Source organism: Rhinolophus sinicus, chromosome 3 (assembly GCF_057876585.1).
Source record: "Rhinolophus sinicus isolate RSI-liver-muscle chromosome 3, RSI-T2T, whole genome shotgun sequence".
NCBI classification, from domain to species: Eukaryota; Metazoa; Chordata; class Mammalia; order Chiroptera; family Rhinolophidae; genus Rhinolophus; species Rhinolophus sinicus.
In genome coordinates, this window is record NC_142503.1 from 121,614,980 (window position 1) to 121,642,639 (window position 27,660).

General features: G+C 40.0%; 2 protein-coding genes across 8 annotated transcripts in view; one reads left to right on the forward strand and one right to left on the reverse strand.

The window, feature by feature from the left end:
• The window catches only part of HECTD1 (HECT domain E3 ubiquitin protein ligase 1), an 87,798-nt gene extending 79,415 nt beyond the window's left edge, over positions 1-8,383 (forward strand). For all 7 annotated transcript variants that reach the window (XM_088796904.1, XM_088796907.1, XM_088796909.1 and 4 more), the window contains exons 39-43: positions 157-235; positions 361-454; positions 1,102-1,252; positions 6,358-6,502; positions 6,609-8,383. In XM_088796904.1, the coding sequence (XP_088653030.1) occupies positions 157-235; positions 361-454; positions 1,102-1,252; positions 6,358-6,502; positions 6,609-6,746 (607 nt within the window). In that variant the 3' untranslated portion in view covers positions 6,747-8,383. The remainder of the gene's footprint in view (positions 1-156; positions 236-360; positions 455-1,101; positions 1,253-6,357; positions 6,503-6,608) is intronic.
• A 2,275-nt stretch (positions 8,384-10,658) lies between these two features.
• The window catches only part of AP4S1 (adaptor related protein complex 4 subunit sigma 1), a 35,260-nt gene continuing 18,258 nt past the window's right edge, over positions 10,659-27,660 (reverse strand). Inside the window, exons 2-6 of the mRNA XM_019754517.3 lie at positions 27,250-27,458; positions 24,701-24,787; positions 23,691-23,759; positions 19,337-19,348; positions 10,659-10,926 (exon numbers count right to left, since the gene is read on the reverse strand). Coding sequence (XP_019610076.1) covers positions 10,798-10,926; positions 19,337-19,348; positions 23,691-23,759; positions 24,701-24,787; positions 27,250-27,387 — 435 coding nt within the window. The 5' untranslated portion in view covers positions 27,388-27,458 and the 3' untranslated portion in view covers positions 10,659-10,797. The remainder of the gene's footprint in view (positions 10,927-19,336; positions 19,349-23,690; positions 23,760-24,700; positions 24,788-27,249; positions 27,459-27,660) is intronic.

The following is a 27,660-nucleotide window of genomic DNA, read 5'->3' on the forward strand; positions in this document are numbered from 1 at the left end:
GTGGCACAGCATGAATAACTAGCGAAGCACTAGTTTCTTCTTGGTACACTGAATCTGTTGTTGGAAGGGGAGGTTCATGCTTTTGGCAGCAATGTTATATAAATTAAATACCGGTGGTAGCTGAATGTTAATCTGTTCCTTTTTTCGTTCTCCCAGTTTAAATTTCCAATTTTGCCCATCCTCAAGAATATATGGTTTTACAGCTGTGGATCTCAAGCCAAGTGGTGAAGATGAGGTAAAAATTTTGCTTTTGACATAGTTTTAAGTTCATAATCATCCTCTTACTGAAGCCAATTGTAATAGGCGCTCCTGAAGTATTTCTAGGTATTATCAATGATGTTGGCAAATTTTCCTTTGCAGATGATAACAATGGATAATGCAGAAGAATATGTGGATTTGATGTTTGACTTTTGTATGCATACGGGTATTCAGAAACAGATGGAAGCCTTTAGAGGTAATTTTCAAGGCTCTTGAGCTTACTCCCTCTCCTTTTACTTTGAGAGAGTTGAAATTAAGGCACTGCTGTGGTCAAGAATTGCTGGTAATCTCTAGATTTGCCCTCTAGCTTTTTGTCTCCCAGATAACAGTCTTGCACAGGTTGGAACATTCACAAGCTGTAGCATACCCTCAGCTTGCTTCCCCTGAGTAATGGGGACCGACTTTTGACCTCCATTTCATTTTTAAGTGGTCATAAGGTTGCATTCTTTCCACGTTACATGATCAGGATGAATCAAACCATGTTAGAACGTAAATTCTGATGAAAATTGAGGGAAAATATTTCAGACTGTTTATCACTTACTAGTTTTGAAAGTGGGAACATAGCTCTGGCTGGCTTCTAGGATGCCAAGTGCTGGTTGGGAAAGTATTGAATTTGGTTTTTGACCAGAGTGACTGAGTATTCTCTCTGTTCACATTTGTGATTAAGTAGAGATTTCTGTGCTTAAAACCATAGCACAGTTTTTACTTCAAGCTATTTAAAAATATTAAAATAGCAATTGATTATTTGTATTTTTATTAATATTTTTGATTTGAAATTTGGTATTTTGAAATTATAACTTAGAAACTGAGTTGTGTTTTTTTTTTGCTGTGTGTATAATGTAGATGGGTTTAATAAAGTTTTTCCAATGGAGAAATTAAGTTCCTTCAGCTATGAAGAAGTCCAAATGATTCTTTGTGGAAACCAGTCGCCATCCTGGGCAGCAGAGGATATTATCAATTATACTGAACCTAAGTTGGGTTATACACGTGACAGGTATGTGTTGAATATTTTCTAAGATCAACAAAATTGTTTCTGTCCCCAAATCAAATGGCAAATAATTTCTAAAGAACTTTGATTCATTGAATTACATTCAGTAAGCAGTTAAGATGCATATTCATTCATAAGACTGAGTTTACACAGAAAGACAGCTGAGTCTTGGTTAATGTTAAGATTCCGTTTCCCACTGTTTTAATTGTTCATTATTTTAAAAGTTGGATAAACCCTTAGGCTTTATTGCTTTTATAGTAATCTTTATTTTCAAAAAATTTCAAATAAAGTTGACGAATAGTATAGATGTCCCCATAATTCTTTTACCCAGACTTACCAGTATTTAACATTTTGCTGTGTTTCTTTATATTATCTATCTTTATTTATACACACACGTATACCTACATGTACTAAATGTGTGTGTATGTATAGACACACTGGAACACTCTTTTTTTTCTGAACAATTTGAGAATATATTCCATGTACGGCCCTTTACTCTGTAATACTTAAATGTACACTTCATGAAAATATGGACATTCTCCCATGTATCCATATTAGCTAGCAAATTCATGATGCTTTGCTATTAACTAATAGTGTCCATATTCCAATAATGTCCTTAATAGCACTCTCCTGACCCCTATACCTGCTGTATCAGGAAATTGATTCTTTAAAATAATTTTTTATTTTTCAATTACAGTTGACAGAATATTACATGAGTTTCAGGTGTACAACATAGTTAGACATTTATATACCTTACGAAGTGATCATACCGATAAATCTAGTACCCATCTGATACCATACTAAGTTAATATCAACAGTATTCCTTATACTGTACTTTACTTCCCATGACTATTTTGTAACTACCAATTTGTACTTCTTTTTTTTTTTTTTTAAAGATTTTATTGGGGAAGGGGAACAGGACTTTTTATTGGGGAACAGTGTGTACTTCCAGGCCTTTTCTCCAAGTCAAGTTGTTGTCCTTTCAATCTTAGTTGTGGAGGGTTCTGTTCAGCTTCAAGTTGTTGTTCTTTCAGTCTTAGTTGTGGAGGGCACAGCTCAGCTCCAGGTCTAGTTGCCATTTCTAGTTGCAGGGGGTACAGCCCACCATCCCGTGCCGGAGTCAAACCAGCAACCTTGTGGTTGAGAGGATGCGCTCCAACCAACTGAGCCATCTGGGAGCTCAGCGGCAGCTCAGCTCAAGGTGCCGTGTTCAATTTTAGTTGCAGGGGACGCTACCCACCATCCCTTGCGGGAATCGAGGAATTGAACTGGCAACCTTGTGGTTGAGAGCCCGCGCTCCAACCAACTGAGCCATCTGGGAGGCAGCTCAGCTCAAGGTGCCAGGTGCCATGTTCAACCTTAGTTGCAGGGGGCAGAGCCCACCATCCCTTGCGGGACTCGAGATGTTGAACTGGCAACCTTGTGGTTGAGAGCCCACTGGCCCATGTGGGAATCGAACCGGCAGCCTTTGGAGTTAGGAGCATGGAGCTCTAACCGCCTGAGCCACCGGGCCGGCCCCCCAATTTGTACTTCTTAATCTCTTCCCTTTTTTTCACCCATCTTCTCAAACGCCCTCCCATCTGGCAACCATCAAAATATTCTCTGTATCTATGAGTTTATTTCTGTTTTGTAACAATTTTGGGGTGCTGTTTTGCTCTTATCTGTTAATTCTATTAATACCTCTATTATAAGTCTACAATCTGAGAAAGACCTAAATAATTTATTGATTTCTGTTCCTCTTTTATTCTTATAAATTCCTGACGCTGATAACATAGAAAAAATTAAATACAATGTCCATTCAGAGACATACACCCTCCCAACCCCCCCCCCCCCCCCCCCACACACACACAGTTGTCAGTATATCCTGGATTGCCTGGGTCAGTCACCTGTTGTCCAAATGTAATTATCAAACACATGCACACACACACACATTTCATTCTTGAACATCTCCCATATGGATGATAAGTTATACTAGTCATATACTACCCAACAAAACGTACCATTCACAGATACACATACGAACATATGAATGCATACCAACACACTGAATTCCCCTTCTCCCCACAAACACACACAAAGATACTTTTAAATGATCTTAAATGCTCTAAAATGCACACACACCAGAATGCATAGATGCCCTCCAATTCTAAATGCACACTTTCAAATTCTTACCTAAATCATCCTTACCACACTAAGAACACATACCCATTCACACAGAACCTAACAGACTCTCAGACCTACAGACATGTGATATAGAAATCTAGGGAACCTATAATATGAGCAAAAAAAAATATATATATATATATATTGACACCCATACTAATACATCCCTCAATATTCCCTACACAAATGGCACCTTTCAGAAGGCTGTAGGTACCTCAGAGACCCTTAAACTATTTTTATTTTTTGCTGTTCTGATTGGGTGTTTTATGCTACCTGATCTTATAAATCGCTGATTCGATCCTCTGCTTCATCTAATCTGTTGATTCCCTCTAATGTATTCTTTTTCAATTGTTGTATTCTTCATTTTTGACTGGCTTTTTTTTGGTTTCTGCCTCCATTTTTATGTTTGCTATCTCTAAAGTTCTCACTGAGTTCACTGAGCATCCTTAGAACTAGTGTTTTGAACTCTGCATCTGGTAGTTTGCTTGTCTCCCTTTTGTTCTTTTTCTAGAGCTTTGTTCTTTCATTTGGGTCGTGTTTCTTTGTTTCCCAATTTTGGCTGCTCCTCTGTGTTTGTTTCCTTGTATTAGGTAGGGCTGCTATGTCACCCAGTCTGAATGGCCTTATGTAGGTGTCCTGTGGGGCCTACTAGTGCAGTCTCCCTGGTCACCTGAGCCAGGTGTCCTTTGTGGGTTCTGTGCCCTCCTGTTGTACTTGAGCATTGGCTGGTGTTCGGATATCAGTGGGAGGGACTGATCCTCATGCTGATTGGCATTGACTACAAAGAAGGAGCCATTGTGGTGGGGCTGGCCCTGTGGAGCAGGATTCACTTTAGTAGTCTGCCCTTAGGTGTGTCATTTGTGGAGGTGGTTGGGTGGTGCTCTGGAGTGTTCTAAAGCTGGCCACTGGGTGTGTTGGTTCTGGTACAGGCCAAGATTAGCTGCTGCCTGTGCCCTGCCCGGGGCACTTGGTATGAATTGCAAAGTGATCTGCAGATAGTTGCCACTTGTGCTGGGCTTAGAGGTACTGGGAGAGGCTAAGCTGTGAACCGAGGCCGGCTGCTGCTAGTGCTGGGCTTGTGGCTGCTTAACAAGAGGTATGTGGCATGCTGAGGCCAGATGCTGCTTGTTTGGGGTTTGTGAACCTTTGAGAGATTTTAGGACACTCTGCAGCATGAACCAACACAGGCTGTTTGTATGGCGAAGCCACTGGAAGTGGGTAGAGTCTCAGGGAATCACCGGGGCAGAGCGAACAGTGTTATCCAGGTTATGGAGACTCAGATATGGTGCCTGCCTAAGTCTGCATGGGGTGAGGGAGAGGGCTCAACACAGGAACAATGGCTTCTGCCTGCACTTCTGTCTGGGAGGAAGCTCTCGCTCCAGAGCCAGACAATTCATTTCCTCCCCGTATGTCCCTGGCACCTTTAGAGCTGCTGTTCTAGCTCTGGAGCTCAGAGCAAGTGAGTCCGTCAGTGAGTAAGTCTGTGCATGAAGCCCTGTAAGAGGAGCACCTGGGACTCCAGCCTCCCTCCCTCCCTCTCACCTGACAGAATCTCTGCTGGTTTTCACAGCCAGAAGTTATGGGAACTTCTCTTCCTGGCACTTTAACCCTGGGCTGGGGAGCCTGGTGTGGGGCTGTGATTCCTCACTCCTTGGGGGCTCTGCTTCCAAGATACCATCCTGATTTTTAACCTCCGCACGTGGGTGACCAGCGTGTTCCATGTCTCTGCCCCTCCTACCAGTTTTGATGTGACTTCCTCTGTATATACTTATAGGACTTTGTTCAACTAGATTTCAGGTGATTCCCAATGATTGTTCTGTAGTTTAGTTATAATTTTGATGTGATCATGAGGCCATTACAGCATTTTATGTGCTCTGCCATTTTGACTGGAAGCCTCTCTGATGTTTTTCTGGAACAGTGCCTCAACTATTTTTTTTTTTATACCACTGACATTTTGTATAATTACAAGGCCCTATAAGTACTTTTTAAAAAAAGTTACCAAATTAATGTAAAAAAAATTTATGAATTATTTTAAACTTTAATAACAGCAATTTTTTTTAAAGTAACCTTTTTATTGAAGTATAACAGAGACGTGCATAAATTGCATGTACAGCTTGGAGAATTTTCACAAAATGAACACACCTGTATAACTGGTACCCAAAATAAGAAATAACTCCCAAAGTCTTCTTATTCTTTTCTAGTCATTAAAACACTATTCCCATTGATTAATTTTGCTTGCTTTTGAGCACTATTAAACAAAATCATGCAGTTATGTATTCCTTAAGTTCTGTCATCTTTTCATTTAACATTATAATAATGAAATTGATCTGCAGTTTATTTCAGTATAATAAAAATGAATTATTTCAGATTCCCTTTGGTAATTTAGTCATATTTGGATATATTACGCATTTTGAGCTTTTCTGATTTCCTGGCTTTGTTGAATATTTGACCCTTATATTCCATCAGTGGTTTAGTTCTTACTGAGGACAGAAAAAGTCTTGAAGAATATATATATATAAATATTTTTAAAACTTTTTGGGGGGAATATTGGGGAACAGTGTGTTTTTCCAGGGCCCATCAGCTCCAAGTCATTGTCCTTCAATCTTGCTGTGGCGGGCGCAGCTCAGCTCCAAGTCCAGTCACCATTTTCAAACTTAGTTGCAGGGGGCGCAGCCCACCATCCCATGTGGGAATTGAACCTGCAACCCTGTTGTTGAGAGCTTGCGCTCTAACCAACTGAGCCCTCCAGCCGCCCCTTGAAGCATATTTTTAAAGTAGCTTGTATTGGCTCATTTCATACTTACCCAAGAGTCTCTACACAGTGCTGTTCTGACTTATGGATATTGTTTTATTTGGCAGGGGGAGGTTCTTGCTGGCTTACAAAGTGGTAATAGTGTTTTTCATTTATATCACTTGACAAATCAATAAAACTATTTTTCTTCTTTTAGCCCTGGTTTCCTGAGGTTTGTGAGGGTTTTGTGTGGCATGTCTTCAGATGAAAGGAAAGCATTCCTGCAGTTTACCACTGGTTGTTCAACTCTACCCCCAGGTGGACTGGCTAACCTGCATCCCAGGCTCACAGTTGTACGCAAGGTACAAACTCTAGCTAACGGAGAATCCAGTTTAGTTATTTAAGGATTGAAAGAAATAAATATATAAAGTTCATGGTCTTCTGTTATTGTCACTCTTCCATCTGTAGGTTGATGCTACTGATGCGAGCTATCCATCAGTGAATACATGTGTGCATTATCTAAAATTGCCAGAATATTCTTCAGAGGAAATCATGAGAGAGCGCCTGCTAGCTGCTACAATGGAGAAAGGCTTTCATCTCAATTGAGCTTTGAAGTGCAATGGAAGACATCAGAGACTTAAAAATACCAGTGAAGCCTCTTGTGTTTGTGTGCAGAAAAGTGTCTGATCCTCCATGCTGATGACACTTGCCTTTTTTTCCACCATTAAGGCTTTAAGAACATATGGAATAATTTCGTTAGCTGCTAATGACAAAACAAATCCTTTAACTACCCAGCCAGCAAGTATATAGCACAGAACACTGTATGTTGCTACAAGGGCTTATGCGACTGGAATAAGGTGGTTCTACCTGACTGTTCCAAAGAGCAGCTTCTCAGATCTTCAGTGTTCACTGGTAAATTTCTAACAGTGTATTTGTGTAAAGTTTATTGTTTCATACTTCATACACTACAGTTGCCATCATTGATCCCTGTTTTGCTGGCTTTTAAGCTACTTGGTCAAAAATCCTGCTTCCTTAAAACTTAGAGAGTTAATGAGCATCTCAAGCTTTTTCTTTCTTTTTTTCTTTTTTTTTTCCCTTTTTAATGATGCCTGCACTATCAGAGTATTCTAGTGTTCTCTCTTTGTTTGGCATATAATCATGCACAACCTTTTATTTCTTTGAGGTGGGAGTATATTTTTATTTCCTAAATGCCATACTATAAAGATCAAATTCTTAAGTGTGTTTGTGCAGCTCAAAAATAAAGATAATATTAAGGGGAAAAGAAAAGAAACACTGGTCAAAATGCAAGGCACACTTAAAGCAAGTTTTACTTTTGGTTGTATTTTCTTTGTATATTATAAACATTTATTTAACTTGTTGCAGTTTGAAGTAAAGAATTTCCAAAATGTATGCTCAACAATAATCATTAAAATGTTTGCAGCGTACAAAACTGTGTCATGTGACTATTTCACTGCAACCACCAGACGTAAGAGCTTCACCAGATACTTTTCATTTTGAATTGTTGAGATTTAATTTTTTGAAATTACTACATGAAGAAATGTATTTTTCTATAGTCGGTACACTTACTGAAACTGGAAAACTAGAAGAAATATGTGTTCACATGCTGAATTGTGACCCAACTGTTGTGTTTTGTCTTAAAGCATTCTCCAGCTAAAAATGGCCAAGTTATTTATGTCAAGTTTTTAAACTCCAGGTCCGCTACTTACCATTTTATCTGCAGGGATGTGTAAATCTAAGATCTAAGAATGATTTTTGAATGTGTTATTGCAAAAAGAAATCACCAGGATACTGCTATTTTCTGGTTTTGAATGAAGAGCTCTATTTCCATTTTCCAAACTCCTCTGATTTATTGTATCTGTACATTTAGGTGAAAGAAGTGTTGCTAGGCTTGATTTAGCCAAATGGCTTTTTTAGGAGTGAAAACCAGTTTTTTGGAATTGCCCATTACTTACCTGTTTAAAAGGTACGTTCCCTTTCTACATTAGAAGAGGTCTCCCACTACAATCATTTGAGTACTGTTTTTATTCTCTGCATGAGAATGTTGTGACTATGTAATCAGAGGCAGCATTTAAATAACCTATTGTTACCTTCACAGTTCTCTGTGAGAATAAAACTTAAAATAAAACATAATAGCAATATTTAAATGTATGACCTATGCTTTAATCCAAAAAATAGTGGTGGTGATTGCTCAATAAAGTCGTGGATGCATGATTAAAACTTTATACCAGTATGAGAATTAAAATCCAGTATATGTGTAGTATTGCCATTATTTAAGTCTCTAAAATGTCTGTCAATAACCAGCTTCTTCCAAGACTAGCCAAGCACAGGGGTTAGCAGTCTACGGCCTGCCGCTTGCTTTTGTATGGCCCACAAACTAAGCATGGTTTTACATTTTTTACATGGTTGAAACAAAAAATTTTTATGATGTGAAAATTTTATGAAATTCAAATTTCAGTGTCCATAAATAAATAAAGTTTTATTAGAACACAGCCATGCTTATTCATTTATGTATTATCTATGGCTGTTTTTGCACTATAGTGGCACAAGTGAGTAGTTACAGCAGAGACCACATAGCCCACAAAGCCTAAAATACTTATTACCTGGCCCTTTACAGAAAAAGTTTGCTGAATCCTTACTACAGCAGGTAAAATTGATGAGTCTTACAAGGTCAGATAACTCTTTGAAATGTCAGAGTCTTCCTGCAGAAAGAAAAGCCCAAGAATAAGGTAAAACTGACCAATCTGAGATATAAATTTCATGAGTGTGAGAATCACTTCAAGCTGGCAGTCACAGTTCAGCAATAAATCTGAAGTGGTGATGACACACCCTGTAAGAACAGTCACATTACAGTTCACTTTGCATCTGTCAAGTGTTAGGGTCTCCACATATACTAGGTACTTGAGTATTTTTTCCTGTGTTGTCTACCTAGTATCTTTTTTTTCTAATTGTTAATCTCTCAGGGTACTAAAATCTGTGCCAAGATGTTATTCAAGTGCTATTTTGGAGTGACCCAAAAATTAATTTTGTTCACTCCCTAGTTACTTCTGGTGTACCAGTTTCCGCAGTTACCTCAATATGCTACTGATTAAGTGCCTACCAACTAGGACAGTGTTTCCCAACAAATATGTCTCAGAAAGACCTCCAAAGCACTTTGATCTAGACTGGGCTTTCCCCAGACCGTGGCTACTAAAGCAAAGGCGGATCTATACACACCTACCACTACTGGTCTAGTAGGTCAGAAGTGTTTCCTCTGCCTTCCTGAATGACTCCATTATTGTCTGGGTCTTTGCAGGTGCAAACTTTGAAATATGTAAGTAGATTTTTAGAAACAGATAAAGAATTTAAAACAAAATCCTCCCTTCCTACACACAGACGGAAAAAAATCAAATTGTACCGAATGCATTTTCAGTGCCTAGAGTGTCCATTTATGTCCATGTGGAGGATAGAGTATTACAGATGAAAAAGCTCTTGGAATTCTGTTGGATGGCACAAGATCTTAATGTATCAAGACTATGTCCTCCTATCTGTACATGCCCATAAATATGCTTTTACTTAAGACAGTTCTGTATGTTCTGTTGACTGGGCAGCAAAAGCATATATAAGAGTTTGGGTAGAGCATTGTTCTGTAGCAACTTAGCAGTTTTCTTTGCTTTGAGACATTCCAGGAGAAGGGGTTGAAGGAGTAAGTTAGGGAGGAAAGATGGAGGATTCATTTCATACCACCGTGAACACAAATACCTTTTGCCTTCTACTTTTAACCTTTCAACTAAAGTAAATTTCATTTACAAAGTTTACTAGTAAGACAAACCCTTTATAATATGGCTTAAAGGATAGTTGTAAAAGCTCTCTTTTAATGTTTAACCATTTATTATTTGGTAGTAACATTCTCTATGGAAAGTTACTGATGGCATTGTAATTGCCAAGTGCCCATAAAATGGATATCACACTTTTGCAAACTAGCAAATAAAATTTAATTCTGCAGTTTTCATTAGGTACATAATACAGTAAGTAAAATTTTAACTTTTTAAGGAACAATAAAGCATTCCGAAGACCGAGTGCTATGTATGTTTAAGTCAATTTTAACCTTTTGGCTGATAAAGAGCTGCCACACTTTCTTCCCAGCTCATGCTGCTATTCCTGAACTTCATTTGCAGAGGGAAGCAGAGACCAAAAAAATTTTTTTTAACTTTTTTGTTTATTTTAAGTGTGTTTTTCCGGGACCCATCAGCTCCAAGTCAAGCAATTGTTTCAATCTAGTAGTTGTGGAGGGCACAGCTCAGAATGACCCATGTGGGGATCGAACCAGCAACTTTGTTGTTAAGAGCACCACACTCAACAACTGAGCTAACCAGCCGCCCCAAAAAATTTTAAGAAAATTTAAACAAGTGGGGGAAAAAATGCTTATGGTTAAAAAATAAAACTTGTCTCTTTCTCAGAGATTTTTCTTTGTATATCATTTTTTAAAATACAGTTTTGTTTTCCATTTAGGTGTGAAAAACACCTATTCAAAATGTCTCTGGGAGAATACCCCATTTTGCAATGTTTGCTCTTCCAGATTCTTTTGGGCTATAGATGTTGAGAGGTATATTACCATGTTCTCATTTGCTATGTCGATGTTGCTTGGCAGAGCCACTTTTCAGCTTTCTGACATCTTATCAAGAATTAGCAGAGGGGCAAGAATTCTTGCCCGATTCGTTTCCACAATGCAGCCATTTAACACCATCTCATCCAAAATGATGTGTACTTTATCTAAATTAAACATTATCTGGGGTGATATTAAGGAAATTAGTTTTAGAGTAAACATTCAATAAGTAATAACTTATGACTCAGCCTGGAATTTTTCTAGTGTAAATCAGTCTAAACACAAAGGCTTTTTTAAAAACAATTCCTGAAATTAAATTTAAAATTAGTGTCCATGTTATAAATTACCTTCCTGTACACATACACTCCTAGTTTCACCTTGGGTAAGCTAACTAGACAATAGGCATAGAATGGAACAGCTACAACTTTTAGCCAGAGGGAGAGGGAATCTAGTAAGAGTTGGAGAACCATAGCAAGGGATGTTTGGCAAGAGCATGACCTGGCCTCAAGAACAATGTTTTCCCAGACAATAAACAACAGCAATAGCCACGATTTACTGAATACACCTTCTGTTCCAGGCATTGTGTTGAGTGTTTTTAACATGTTATTTCAGACTTCGCTACAACTCCTTGATGTACATGTTACATATTATCCTCATTCTACACAGGAGAAAACAGACTCAAAGCCATTTCCAAGGCCACACGGCTAGTAATTGCCAGAGCTGGAATTTCAGCCCAAAGTTTGCCCTTGATTGCTCTGCTTTCACATTTTTCAGGAGTGGCCTGAGGCTACTGCGTACACACTGTTCCTCAACCCTCAAACTTCCACCCGAAAACAAATACCTTTACAACTTTGCATCTTAAGCTATCTTCTATGTCAGACAGGCTGAATTAAAAATAACCGTGAGGAGAAATGAATGAAGAAGGCAAGGCAATGTTGACTCAATTCCTAAGTAGATAACAATTCTGAATTTTAAGAGAGTACCTCTTATAAATGGACAGTCCTAAAAATACTCATTGGAGAATTATGGGGCCACTAGCTTACTAAGGTTCTTACTGGAAAGTTAGTATAAGGCATGGTTAGACTATGATGCCTAACTAATTAGAAACAGCCAAATTCTTATCTCAGCAGCCCCTTCATTCGAGCACCTAAATTTTCTTTTGTTAAAGGAGAAGGGGGAACTAGAATGTGATGATGACAATGGTTGAATGTTTATGAATTCTAAGTTCCCATCTCTATTTAAAGAGCATTATCCTGGTCTTAAAAAACAAAAAAACAAAAAAACCCAACTCACAGATTAATTCAACACATGAGTGCTGAAATGCACTAGGGGAGTTCATAATTAGTGAATCTTTGTAAAGTGAATCATTGCCACCTGTTTCCCCCCCATCCCCAGTAAGTCAGATGTTCATCTGTATTGTATTTGTTTAGTGAAGTACATCTATAGAGAATGAGGCAACCCTATGAATGACAACTTAAGTTTCTCTTAGGCTCTGCGGTAATATCTCATTAAGTTCTGTGCAAATAGTCCTCCAGCAGAATAAACTTTTTCAGGAGCCCATGGGAACTGTCCTTAAGTGACCCAGAAAAAGAAAAAAAAAGCTTTACTCAGATACACCTATTAATAATATCTTCCAATTATATAGATGACTGCTTTGTCCATGGCCAAACTGGGACTGGAATGTTAAGCCCTTGACTCAATCCTGTTCCCCAGACCCAGAAGCCAGAACTTATTAGAAGCCAAGACAAAGCAGGAATGACAACCAGGTGCAAAGACAGGCTGAGTTGGGAGCATAGGTGGCGGCATGAGACATGGCCTGTAGATCCCCCTGTTGTATTCACTAAGGGCAATGGGAGCCTTAGAGCCTTTGAGAATGTCAACTCATCCCTGATGCTTTTCTCTGAGACAGAAGATCTAATTAGCATCTGTTCTAATTGCATTAGTTCAGGGATCAAACTGCTCCACCTTTGGCAAGTAGATGATCAGCAATTCAGATGTCCCCTTGAGCAGCTGGCCAGTTGCTTTGAAATTCAGATTAGAATTTACTGCTGAATCATATCAACCACTGACACCCTCTCGGTTGCAAGGACGAGGCTCCTCAGCTCGTCTGTTTCCCAACATCCTGGAAACATGAGCTGCTCAGTGAGGTCATTCTGTACCGTGGGCATGTGACGCCTGTCTATCCGAGCATCTGGCTCAAACCCCTAACAATCATGCAGCTTTCTGGCACCATGTAGGGAAACCACAGACCAAATCCAATGTGAGGCAAAAGCCAGAAAGCTGATTTCCCCCTGGAATCATGTGACTCCTTTAAAATAAGAATCCAGCTGTTGTTCACATCTTGATTTGGTTTATGAGCAACTTGTGCACACTCGTGAAGCCAAGAGTAATGGCATCTGGGCTACGTGCCAGGTGAGCAGGAACCAAAAAAATACCCTATATGCCAAGCCCCATGCAATAAACATAAGCACATACACTTCAGTTCTGACATTTGGAATAGGACGAAGCAAGAAAGGTCCAGGCTGTTGGTCTTTTAATGTGGTGAGCTGATAATGACTATTTCAAGAAGGCCCTACCTTCGGGCTATCCTGAACTGGTCTGACTCCAAGATCCTTTAGGCAACCGTTTCCCTTCACGGGCAACCTAAGGTTGGAGCTGACGTGAAATAGAAACAGCCTCCCAAAGAGCAGATTCGTAAGGCCCCACTTTCCCCCAATGCTGAAACCTAAGAGCCTTTGAATTTCTATGGTATGTAGATCGGAATTGAACATATTGGGGCCCCAACTGATACCAGTGCCACTTGAAATGACTGTTTTAATGGAAGTGATTGAACTTTCTGGTTTCTGCATTGGAAGTTTGATCTCTGGATCACAAAACACTTTTTCACATAGTATTTTAACACCACTGTAGTGGCCTCATTATCCTCGAATAAGAGAAAACCAAGCAGCATACATTTCAGATGGGAGCTCAGAAGCAATTCCAAGGCAGAGAAAGCCCAGCCTAGAAACTGGAGTTTCTAACTCTAGATTTTGGTCTCAGATCCTCTGTCTTACTTGATTTTCTTTCTTTCTTTTTAAGTTCCTAGCTAAGGAAGAGTTCTTTCATATACTAGGGTGGGAAAAAACTTGCCCTCATTATTTATACTTTAATTCACTTTCCCATGAAATTAGGTACTCTGCAAAAGGCCACTGTTCACATTGCCCACAGAACATCGACTATTACTGCATAGAAGACTATCATGAAGGTTCTGCATATACTCTCCTTGGAGTGTAGTCTGTTCAATTTCAGGCTAAGTATCATCTCGTTAATTTTAAGGAACTAAAAAGGAATGTATTTTTTTTTTTCCCAAGTAGGTTTTCCTTAAAGACCTATTCGTATTCTGAGAACAAGACATCCAGGTGTAATTATTTTTAAAGTTTATATAGACATGTAAAATTACACAAATACGAACATCAGCTCTGGGTCAAATAAACCCATCATTTCTCTCGTGGTTTTCTTAACTGTTGTCACTATTTCTGAGGAAAACAGAGCCCAGAAGCATGGAACAAAAGGAGTGGGGGTACAGCAGAGGGAGTTGGTGGGGGAATAGTAGCCCATGGACATGGCATCTAAAGGACTCTCCAGAGAACACATTTAAAGGAAATAGAGAGCTGGCTAAGGCTAGTGAGAGCCAAAAAAAGCCTGGAAGCCAGAAGTGTTTAATCGGGAACATTCGCATCCCTTTCCCAGCTGAATGGCTGACTCCCTCGGGGCCTGTTCATAATTCTGAGACTCATCAGTCCTGACAGCACTGACCAGAATTCGGCTGGAGAGGGCCCTGACCTCTTGTCCCTCAGGGCCCGCCCGCCCTTTCCAAACACTCCACTAGCTGCACATTCCCTCCAACCCATGGGCCAGCTCTCACCCCTTCAAGCCCTGCTTCCATTTGCATATTTTCAAAAGGGAAAAAAAAAGATGTTTAGCAATCTCTGAATGTGGACTCCACTTTTGGAGAGTATGCTCTTATCAAGCCATTCAGATGCCCTCCTCAAGATTCTCTCTCATTTCTGACTCTTCCAACCAAAGACGAGCGTTTCTCTAAAACTTCTTCCCTAATTCAGGAAAAAGCTTTGACAACACCAAGATAGCATGGTAACAGCCACTTTCTTAATGTTTCGTTAGAGACTAAATGGCCACAGTCTACGTCAGATGACTACGAATTTTTTAAAAAATGTGTCAAATTTAATCTTGTATCTAATGTATAGCCCTAGAATCAGGGCTTTGGAACCCAGAAACCAGCGCTGCCCAAGAGCAGCTCTTTGGATTGGGACACGCCACAGAACCTCTGGGCCGCAGCTTCTTAATCCGGAAAGTGAGGTTTTAACTTTCTGGATTGTGTAGTTTTCTCCCAACTCCAAAGTGCTCAAATCCTATGAGTCTGAAAGTGACCTTCAGGGAGAACTGAGCTCGTTAACTCCTTTCTAATCTTATCATGCTATTCCTGATGTAGTCACCTACTCCATCAGACCTCAGAAGAAATCTTTTTATAATACAGACTTAATTATTTACTGAGACACCATTGAGGAAATTTCAGTTCGTTTAGAAGCTGCCACTTTGGAGTAGGATGGCTTCCCTGGGAAATTTCTTTGTTCTTGCCAGTATTTCCATAGCCCCTAGTTGAACAAGTACTTTTGGGATGTCTCATTAAGTCAGGCTGAAATGATCTCCGACTTGGAGAAGCCCTATTCTGGTTTCTGGACCTCTAAAGGTGTTTGGGATTTCAGGACGGTAAACAAACGTGAAGCCCCAAGGTGGGCAGTGATCAGAGCCTGACGCAAATCTTGGTGGTAGTGACTCCTGTTGCCTGGCGTCTGCATTCCTCCAGGAAGCACGTGGTAGAAAACTAGCTGAGTCACAGAGAGTGCAAGCAGGATGGAGACCCTTCCTACTCCCCCGCCCTCCACTGCAATAGAGAGGGCATGACTCAGGGCACTTTCCCATTACCCATGCGAGCTTTAGGGTGCTAGATTTCATGGCTCAGGATTTGGGCTTTCAGGACTTGTAAAATCAAAACATGAATGTTCTAAAGATTTTTTTAAAAGATATTTTTGAATCAAGAAAACCTGGATTCCAGGCATACGCCGTATTTGTGGTGGAGGGAGCACAGAGATCTAAATAGGGACCCAGACTGCTCCCTGCTTCCCGTCCCATGCATGTATGTGGGATACCACAGTTACCATCCCAGCCTCTATCATTCCTGGCCCCAGTCCTGGGGTGGGAGTGGGGAGAGGCCTGTACAGGCCCTTGCTGCAGGCTCTGGGATTTCTGGCACTCAGTAAATTCTGGGGACCCAGCTTGCCGGAGAACAGTCAAGAAGTGCATGGGGGCCCTATAGGCTCTGAGTAAGCATCCTCACCCCACCTTCAGGAGAGGGGTGCTGCTGAGGGAGAGTTAGAGGGGTGCCCTCTAAAGCGTAGGGCCCAGGAAAGGACCCTGGCTGTCCATATCCAAGGCAGTACTGCTGCATTCCATTCTAGCCCAAATAAACCAAATCTTAAAGCCTCTTTAAAGGCACCAAATGCCAAAAGGCTGTGAAAGTTTTCTGTACCTACACATGCACAGTAAGTGTACATTGAATGGAAGCAGAGCTGGACCTGTCCCGACCAGTACTGCTCCTCGGTGCCAGGCCCTGAATACTAAGCAGAAGGCGATGGAGGCAGCTCGTTTGAATTATGAATTGTCTGAAGAATTCAGCAAACCTGGGGCTCCAGCGCTGAGCACATTTTGGGAAGCTCATGAGTTGGTTCCCAAAAGCTAACTAAATTCATGGATTAGAAGTCGTAAGTAGTCTCCTAAAGCAGGTGATGGGGCAAGCTTTCCTTCCAGAGGCAGGGCCCCACGACGCCTCGGGCGACACCGCAGCCCGGCGGGTGAGGTGGAATGTGAAGCGTGTACAGGAGTTTATTCATGGCACGTGAATGATTTAGGTCACTGACGTGCTTGGTCCCAAGGGTGCCGTCTGCCCTGCCTGACACGACTGCAATAGAGAGTTTCTACTTAGTAGAAGGGTTTTTCAACAAGCCAGAATTTCTGTCCTGATTTCTGTGCTTAGGTCGTTTCTTTTTAAAATCCCATCTGTCTTGTTCTGTGATGTTAGTGTTACTAGAAGTAGAACGAGCCCATCCTGGGGAGAAATGTAAATGGTACATTCTCAAAGTCTAACTGTGCAGACTCTGGAAAACCGCCTCCTTCTTAAAAGGCTTCAGAGTGGTAAAGCTTCTGAAGAAAAAGACTGAAAGTAAAGGGCTTTCTGGAGGTTCCATGAGGTTTTCATTTCTATCCTGTTGCTGTACCAAAATTGAGCCTTTATTAAATCGTGTCTATTTCATGTGGGCCAACAAGGAAGGCTTTCTTAAGCCTGAGCAAACACAAGAAGATGACATGTTCTGAGCATTGGGAGAAGCAGCCCCAGGTCGCAAGGCTATCACTCGTCTGCCTTTAACCCTTCAAAGCCTAAGGGAAGCTTTCCTGGCCAAGCAGATCTCCACAACATTAGCTGCTCCAGCAGGTTCCTGGTGACATGCTACCGGAGTGGTGACACACATCATTTGTGGCCCTACACAGAGAGAGCAGGACACAGGATGCACCTCGTAAGGCTGCCTTGTCTTATTGTTCTCCGACTGGTGTGTAGAGGTACTTACTGCCTGCACATGTGATAGGTCGAAAGAACTATGCATGAGGCAGAGCAGAGTCCTCGGATTTTCATTTAATTTTACTTCAGACAGCTAAGAGTAGAAACCCTTTAAGAATGTCAGTAGAAGAGAGATGCCCCAGGTCCTGCCTGCCTTGTAACTTGCTCCACTTTTAGACCACTGGAGATCCACGGGAAATTATGCCTGGAGCAAAGACATACGCTCAAGGTGTGGAGAGACTCAGTTCCCTTCTCTAAATGATGCAAAGTTCCTAATCTGTCAGATGGATATGCCTAAGTAATTCGTAAGGACAGTAAATATGTAAGTTGGTCAGAGAGGAAGAGAAGGCAAAAATGAAACTAAGTAAAATGAGGGGAAAAGACATAAATTGTGTGCCTTGGTGTGCAAATTAAATTCAAACAAGAATGCTGGAGCTTGTTACTTGGACCTATGCCACTCACCAGAGGGATGCAAAGACAAATCCATCTCTACTTCTAATAAACATCTAGTCAATATATAAGACACAGCAACACAACGAGTCCAACTATAATACATACCCTGTTGTATCTGATTGACTTTAATTCTCTGAAAATCTAAACTTGTAAGACTCTCCCTTCCTTCTAGGCGTAAGGTAACTCAGCTCAGTTACCCAGAATCATAGCAGCATCAAATATTAAGACAAAGAGGCTTTTAAAGCTCCTCTAGCCTAATTCTATCATTCTGAGATGAGGGGTTGTGTGTCTTGTCCAACAAACACAGCTGGTTGATGGCAGGACCGAAAATGGAACTTGGGTTTCTGTACGCCTGGGGAAGTGTCCATTAACTTTTGCTATCTTCCCGATTAATTTTTAAATCAAAAGGCAATTTTTTCTCCCCCTATACAAGGAGGAAGAGATTTATTTTGAACTGCTTGAAAAGGCTTAGTTGAAATGGAATGTTAACATGTTGATCTTGGCTCTCCTAGGTCAAAGGCATTACAGATTTAGGTCACTGACCACTAGAGGGCACTAAGATTTTCCCAGTTAATTTAAAGAGGCTTCCAAATAAAGTTTATCAACATGATGACATTTTCTATCAGTAGTGAAAGGTAAATGGCCATTTCCTTAGAATATACTGGCTCTGGGAATAGGTGTCTAAATGTATGTATATATACACATACATAAACATGTTATAAATAATAAATACTTGTTATAGCAACATTACTATTTTAGATTCAACTTTGAATATTTTCTCTAAGGACTTCTACTTATTGCTTTCAAGTGGTAAGCAGATTTTTTAAGTAAAAATTAACTGAAAAGTCAACTTGTCTCCAGAGCGTCCGCACAAAACCCAGTGGCCCCTGCCAAAATCTGCAGGCCTGCGATATTCTAAGCTAATCTTGCTTGTTGTTGGGGCCCTTGCACACTTTGATTTAAAAGGGAGAAGAGAAGAAAACGAAGGCATGCTCTGCTGTAAAAGGAAATGAACACAAGCCAGGCAATTTTTTTAACCCTCTAGTGTATTATCTCTGAAGGCCTTCGTCTGATCAAGTGAGGAATTTCTGGAGATTTATAGCTGGAGCCATGAAAATCCATTCTGTCTATGAGGACCAAGCACTTTCTGGCTGTTACTTAAATTCTCAAAAGGTCTATTCTATATGCTTAAAAGAAGTTAAATGAATATAGAACAGTTATCATTAACTGCTACCATAGCATTGCCCTGTCTGAAAAATACAAACTGCTTACTAAGAATTGTTTTTGTGAAAAAGGGTGTTTCTATCCCTCTAGCTGTCATGTCAGAGTTGCTGATGATTCATTAGCATTCTAGATTCTACGGAATCGGAATCGTTTTCCTGCCCCAGGGCACTTACCTGATCAGGTAAAAAAGCCTATGCTTTGCCAAGGACTGTGGAAACCTTGGCTCACGGCATTGGAAAAGGATACATCTAATTCACTCTGGAAAAGAGAAGAGAGTGCAAGGATGAGAATGAGACACTGGGACACAATGCACTTAATTAGCAGAGTTAGCGGCTGCTCTGGCTGCAAGCCTGGCAGCAGGTGGGAGAGGCTGTACACAGAAGCGTAAGAGGGGGAAAGCCCTGAGTCGGAGGTTGTGATTTAAAAAACAATAGGCTGCAGTTTAGAGGAAAGTTACAGGCCTGAACAATTCATCTTTAGAATGCAGAAGGAATAAACGAACTCAGCCTCTACAGATAACAGGTAATTTGGTAGGTGTGTCAAAAACCTTAATAATGTGTATGCCCTTTGAATCCACCTATTTTACCCCTAGAAGTTTATCCGAAGGAAATAGTTAAATAATGGCACAACAGCGTGTAAATAGGATGTCCGGGGAATGTTTACAGTAACAAATACTGAAAACAAGGGGGATCAGTTAAATTATAGCAGATCCACAAATGATGATGTAGATAAGTACTGACATATTGTTGACTAAAAAAGCACGTTATCAATTGGTATATACAATATTACCCCATGTAGATAGAGAGATACAGATACAGTTACGTACACAGATACATACAGCCTACAAGGAAATGTACCGAACACTATGTGTCAGTAAGTGATCGGCCTACTGATGATCTCCCTTTTCCTTTTGCTTATATGTATTTTTAATTTTTTCCAATGAACATAGATATTTATGTCACGAAAAAGTTATAGAGGGAGAAGACGTAAACAGTTCAATTCATATTCGAAGGGACTTCAGGGATGTCACATCAGCAGCCACAACCCTGATCCCACTTCCCCATCGCGACAGCCCTGGTCTCTTGCAAACCTGCCTCCTTGAAGGCTGGGTTGGCTTTTTGTTTTGAAACGTGATGCTGAGATGCTTCTTTCAGCCGCATGAGACTGAAATTTCAAATGTAAGATGTAGAAACTCTAAAATTAAAAATAGTCCCAGAAAGAATGTTTAAAACTCAGAAACCTTAAAATAGATTTTAGATGACAAGGCATTCTCCGTGAGTGGGACAGTTTCTATTTTCTTTCCCATGGCACTCTTTTCCCTCCTCTTTCTCTTCCTTTTGCTACTACTGTCATCCTAACTCAGGTCCTCCAGGTCCTGTGTAATCACCAGGTTTAAATTAAATTCTGATCTTTACTTCTGTGGTTTATGTGGTCACTGACTCTCCCTAGAATTACAGCTAGAATTCAGCAACATGCTATTTATGCTCAGTTACCGAATATAATAATAATAATTTAAGAAACCTTTGCAATAATAGTGCTTGTACCCACTCTTTATTCTCCCAGGTTTAAAACATTGCTATTTTGGGAAATTATATTCTTCTTGATAGGTGTTCCCTGAAAGTGGCTTGTCATGGCCAGCTCTAAATCACAGACCCTGTCTTGTAACCAATCTGCCTGAAGAGAGTGGTTGTCCGGAGATAAGCAGGAACTAACAGTTATGCTGTCCAACATGGTGGCCACCAGTCTCATGGGGAGATTTAAATTAATTAAAATGATATAAAATAAAAATTTCAATTCGTCATTCACACTAATCACATTTCCAGTGTTCAAGAGCCACACGTGGCTTGTGCCTGTCGCACAGGACGACACAGGTACAGGACATTTCTATGACTGCAGCAGTCCTTTTGCAGAGCACTGCTTTATGGTGCTCGCTCCAAGCAATCCAAAGCAATACCGAGATAGATTTTAAAGCCAGTCTCCGGAATGGCCTGACCTCTTGCCCTCTTCCAGTTTGGGGGGCACCCATCCCTACCTAGCCGGAGGCACTGCCAAGTCACAGGCCACCAGGCAGCTCCCAGCTCCAACGTCTGAATCAGGGTATGGCAGACAGGAAGAGGCCTCATGCATTAAGACAGTGCTTCGTAAACTTCAGCATGGATCAGAACCACCTGGAAAGCTTGTCAGAACACAGATTGCTGGGCCTCAACCCAGAGTTTCGGATGCAAGAGACTGGGGTAGGCCCAGAAGTTTCATTTCTAATGGGTTCCCAGGTGATGCGTATGCTGCTGCTCCAGGAACCACACGCTGCGAACCTCTGCACAAGGCAGTGAAGACAGGCTAGCTGTCCCATGAAGGAGTTTGCCCCACTTTACCCCTGGCATTAGGAATCAGACGGAAGACAGAACTCCATACGTGAGTTTTGCTGATAGCAGGCTTCAGGGCACTCAATATTACTAACTATGGAGAGCAGATTCCACTCACTGCCTCAGGAAGAAGCAGCTTGGAAACAGTTCCTTCCTAATTATTTTGTTTAACAGCAAAATGAAATAAACAAAATAAATTTGAAAAGTCAGTTTGTGCCAATACTACTTCTCAAGAATGACTAACCAAGGCTCAGGAAGGCTTATGGTAGCAGAGTACAACATCGTCACTGATTCTTTTGTAAAAAACGACTGGATTTCAAACTAACTACAAAGCTAAAGTCATCAAGACAGTGTGGTACGCAGAAGGCTAGGCATGCAGATCACTGGGTCAGAACTGAAAGTCCAGAAATTAACACTTACAATTACAGTCAATTGAGTTTTGACAAGGGTGCCAAGACTATTCAGTGGGGGGAAAGAATAGTCTTTTCAACAAATGGTGTTGGGACAATTGGACATCCACACATGAAAGAATAAAGTTAGAGCCCTACTTCACACCGAGTATGAAATTAATTACTCAGAATGGATCAAAGACCCATCTAGGAACTAAAATAATAAAACTCTAAGAAGAAAAGATACGAGTAAATCTTCATGACCTTAGGTTAGGTAAAACTTTTTTAGACATGACACCAAAAACATAAGCAACAACAACAACAAAGAATTAAACTTCATTAAAATAAAATATTATGCTTCAAAGGACACCACCAAGAAGGTGAAAAGAAAACCACTAAATGGGAGAAAGTATTTCTAAATTATATCTTCATGAGAGATTTGTATTTAGAATATATAAAGAACTCTTAAAACACAACAATAAAAAGACAATACAGTTGAAAAACAGGCAAAGGATTTGAATAGACATTTCTCCAAAGATACACAGATGGCAAATAAACACATGAAAGAAGAGATGCTCAGCATTGTTAACCATTAGTGAAACACAAATCAAACAAAACTCAGATGATTGACCTCTGTACCACTTCATACCCACTAGGCTGCCATAATTAAAAAACACCGATAATAACAAGTTTTGATGAGGATGTGGAGAAATTAGAACTTTCATTACAGGGCTGATTGGTATTTAAATTATGCAGCTATTTTGGAAAAGTTTGTCAGTTCATCAAAATGTTAAACATGGAGTTACCATTATCACCCAGCAATTCCACTCCTAGGTATATAACCAAGAGAACTGAAAAGAGGTTCCACACAAAAATGGGTACATGAATGTTCACAGCAGCATTATTCATAATAGCCCAAAAATATAAATCACCCATCGAGTGGTATATCCATGAAATACTATTTAGCAATAAAAAGGAAAGAAGTACTGATACATGCTACAACACTGATGAATCTTGAAAACATTACACTAAGTAAAAAAGCCAGTCACAAAAGACCACACCTTGTACAATTCTATTGCTATAAAACATCTAGAACAGGGAAACCTGCAGATTAGTTATTACCTAGGGCCTGGAGCAGGTAAAGGGGGATAATTGGGAGGGAAATGCTGATGGGTATAGTGTTTCTTTTTGGGGTGACGAAATATTCTAATATTGATTATGGTAATGTTTGGACAACTCTGTGTGCATATTAAAAACTGTACACTTTAAATGGGTGAATTGTATGGTACATAAATTATTTTAGGACAGCTTAAAAAAAAAAAAAAAAGGACTGTTGGAAAGAAACTCATGTATTCCTTAAGGGAAAGTTGGTTTTGACCCTCAAAGCAAGGGTCTGGATAGAAATGATTCTTTTTTTTTTTTAAGGAGGGTGCAGCTCCCAGTGGCCCATGTGAGGATCAAACTGGCAACCTTGCTGTTATTAGCACCACGCTCTAACCAACTGAGCTAACCAGTCACCCCGATTCTTAAATTAAAAAGGTTCCTGGTATTAGGAAGGCAAACAGAAGAAAGAAGAAAAGAGAGAGCAAGTGACATAGCTAAATCTCTTGAGAGAAAGACGTAAGAGATTCTTAGTCTTGCAGAACTAGTTTCTTTATAAAGATCTAAGGCACATATATGTTTGTAACACATCGGATGAGCCAGATGGAAAGGTGAGGGAAATCTGGCATTATCTGAATTTAAAATTTTACATATTAAAGCTCTATATTAACACATGTTCTTGATATAGACACATTTCTGGGGAAGTGGCCTGCGGAAGAAAACCATTTTTTTAGTCATTAGACTTACCACTCGGCTGAAGTACTCATCTAAAACTTCTACAAAGTTATGGATGAATTCATAAATCGCCATTTCATTCTGAAATAAAAAAGGAAGGGTGTCATTGGTTTTAGCACGGCCTATGTGTGAATCAGACTTGGAGCTGCCCAGTCAGTGACCAGGTTTTAGAGTGTGTGGCTTGGTCTACAGATGATGGGAACAATGTAGCTTCCCACGGACACACATTGAGAACAGTTCTAGGACTCACTCGTTTAAAAGAAGCTTGTTAATAGGAGAAATATAGAAAACCTTAACTTCTAAGATTTTTTTTAGAGCTAGATGAATCTAGCTGGACTGAAACTGGACTGAGTCTGGTGTTTAGAGTTCTGAGCTCCACCCTGTGACTTCATCACCAAGTGGCTGAAGCAATTTTGCAGGTTCTTCATGCCATCACATTTCCATCTGTGAAGATGGGGAAACGACCTCAACGTGTGGTTCAGCGATAAAAAAAAAATAAAAAAAAAAATCAACTGAGATTTCAAAGTATTTTAGACCTTAAACACCCTTTCAGAGATCCCATGGCCACAGGTGCTGTTGACTGGGAACTGACATTTCTGAGAAGGGGAACTAAAAATCTGAGGACACATAAGCACAACACAGTCATATTTAGAGTTTGCTCTGGCTTCTGATATGCCAGCCTATGTATAACGCAACAATTGATTGGCCTCTCCCCTGCCTACACTGCCCCACTGAGCCATACAGAACAAGGGCAGGAAACTAATATTGCTTAGGGTCAAGAAAGGTATTCTGTGGTTTTGTGCTTCTCTACAAGCTGCTCATCCAATCCAAAAAAAATCCTAGGTATTTCTCGTCCACATAGCTTGTCCTAGCCTTGATGGAAACCAAGACCTTCCAAAAGAGTCAAGATACTTCTTAGGGAGACAAGTAGGGAAGACAATGTCAGTGTAAGGAGGAATAAAAAAATCAGACTGCCATTCCTAATTTTCTTGCTCTTTCTATAGGCTCTTCTATTATCTTACCTCTGTGTCATTAACTCCAACCACGATGAAGAGCGCTGCATACTGCCGATACACCAGCTTAAAATCCTTGAATTCAATGAAAGAGCACTAGGCAAAACACAATTAGATAATTAATTCCTGTGGTTGACGGGGATTTCTTCAAAACGGTATGCGTAATTTTTAGGTTCTGATTTGAGTATCTGTCAACTCATTCCAAGAAATATACAACATTAAAATGTTACATACACAGCCTTGGTTGGCCACCTCCTCACAATATTCAGGACTATTTGGAAGCATCTCTAGTGGGACGTTGTCTTGGAAAAAAGTCTGAGTGTGCACAGGGGTTCCCACCTGTACTCCGTATTCCTTTGCTTGGCTCTGTGTGCAACTCAGAAGGCAAAGTTACTCAAGAACCAGCATCTTAACCTGCCTGGAATGTGAAAATAAGCCAACACCATAAAGATTTTATTCTTTCCACCTTCCCTAGGCTCTTTTGGAAGCAATCAGAGGTTTCGTTTTGTATTATTTAATAGTCACCGAAGAGCCAAATACATGTGGTATACACAAATGCCAAAAAAAAATCAAAAAACAAATCTTGATTTCTGTTTCCTAGACGTATTAAAAGAATCAATGTAGACTTTTTCATAAATTATTTAAAGATGGCTTTTGTGGGGCAGATGCTAGACAAAATCTCTTATTGTAAACATTGCTTCATATGAATTAATAACTAGCTGACCACCGCTGGCTTATGGATAAAACAACTCCCTTCCCATTCAGGGCTCCCCTAAAGCCATTGTACAGAGTAATGGGGGGACTGTCTTGGGGAGGATGCTGAAGGCACAGTGCTGCCCTTCCTCTGGACTTTTGGGTGTATTTGCCCAAATGTGACTGACAATCAACTGTACGGCTTTTTGCATTTGATATCTTGTTCTCGGGGGCTCTGATACACTTGGGAGTAAAGATGCAAGTTTTGATTATGGAATTGCTTCCATGGGAAAAACCGCTTGACAATCTATAAAATGGAAGGATTTGAGGCTTGTATTTAAAATTAAGGTAAAGGTAATAAACATAGGACCATTCTGCAGCTTTTGGCTCACTATAGAGCCAGTGTGATTTCTGCTCAGTTGGTTCTTTCAAGGAAACACAACCTAATTGAAAGAACTGAAGAACATTTTTCACAGCCTCTCAGGAGTTTCTGACATTAAAAAAAAAAGTATCAAAGCACTTCTGTGGATAAAATAAAAACTAAGCTGAGATTGTGTTACCTGGGTGCCTGATTATGCCAAAAGTCCAGTGCGTTCCTGTTAAAGTCTAACATAATTTAGAATGCTTCAAAAATATCTACTAGTATATTCATTCCAAAACACATATTTCAAAGGGTGACCTATCAGTGGAAAGGGTGTTTGAAATTGTGGAGTTGAAATTGTAGGAAAAATTCCAACAGGAATGCTTCTGCAGCATGTTTACCTTTACCTGAAGTATGTGGCTATCAACACAGCCCTTCAATAGTTTCTGTTTCCTTTTGACAACTACGTGAAGGAGGACGTGCCATGGCACGCCAAAGCAGTAACTCAAAGAGGACTCTTGAGATGTTCCGACTGGAAAATCAATTTAGAAGCCAAGCGAAACACAGTTCTAACGCGTTAACTTCTGAGCACTGTTGTAGCTTAATATTTTATGACTTAGCAGTGGTTCCCACAGGCAGCTTTTCTACATATGCGGTGAAATGGAGAATTGGTGAAATGGGTGATTTACACAAGCTTTCTGATTTTGCCTCAGTTTGTTCCGGGATTTCCAATGGATTCAAAGTTTAGGACCTGGATTAAGTACTTCTTCAATTAAAGATTTTTGTAAAAATAAATGCAGTGTAAAAAAAAATTCCTGTTTATCATTATTTTAAAGATTTAATTTAATGTCAGTTTTGGCAGAATAGATAGATTTGTTGTCTCATATGAATTTTTAACTTCCATTTCTCCCATCTACACAACAAGAGAAGGCAGGTTCAAATAAAGTTTTTTTTTTTTTTTTTTTTAAATCAAGTTTGTTTTTAAAGCACTAGTTCCAGTGTTATGTTAGTGGTAAATTCACAAAAATGGTAAGCAGAAAAGTCTGCACTCTACATGAGAATCACATAATCATCCTCCAGCATAAAGTGGGTTGTGAGTGTTCACCTCTGAACCACTCACTTAACCTTCAACTTTTGGCCTAAAGAAAGCCACCTGCTGCAGGTACCCCTAAGAGTTCCAAGGGCTGGATTCATAGGAACAAGAAAAGAAGATGTGTCTATTAGCAGGAGAAAATTGGAACTGTCACTTCCATGGTGGATTGAGACAAATATGCTGACCTAAATACGAACCCAAGACTTTTCCTGGTCTTCTTCGTTTTTATTTTTCTTAAGGGGATGTAAGGAGAGCTATGCTTCAGTCTTCATTTCACTTCATTTGTTATTTTCCCTAATAGCTGTTGAAAGAACGTAGTTCAAAGAAAATGATGGCCCCTGAGACTCAGTAATAACAGATCTTCCAATGCTGAGTTGAAGGCAGAGATAAAAGAGAGAATCAGAAACTTACTTGTTCATTGGATCGAGAAAGACAGCTCTTGATGACTTCTGTTTCCAAAAGTGTGCGCTTATTAATCTCCACATGTTCATAGTACTTAGAAAGTCGGGTCTGCCCTTGTTTATTCACCATGAGGAAAAATTTTATCATTTTTTTTTCCTGGCCAGTATTTTTCCAAATATAGGTCAAAATTTATGGGAAGGGGTGGCTGTAACTAGAACCTGCAGGATGAAAGAATAACAGACGGGCAAGATCAAATTTCTCAAAGAATCATATTAAATGTGTTCTATAGTTGAACCAGCAGTAAATGTCTTCTGATATCAATGGTCTTCACTACTATGAACTAAATGAAGTTTTAATAAACAACTAAACATAAATTTTCATTAGTTATCTTCCAAAACATTTTTTAGTATCCGCAGTACT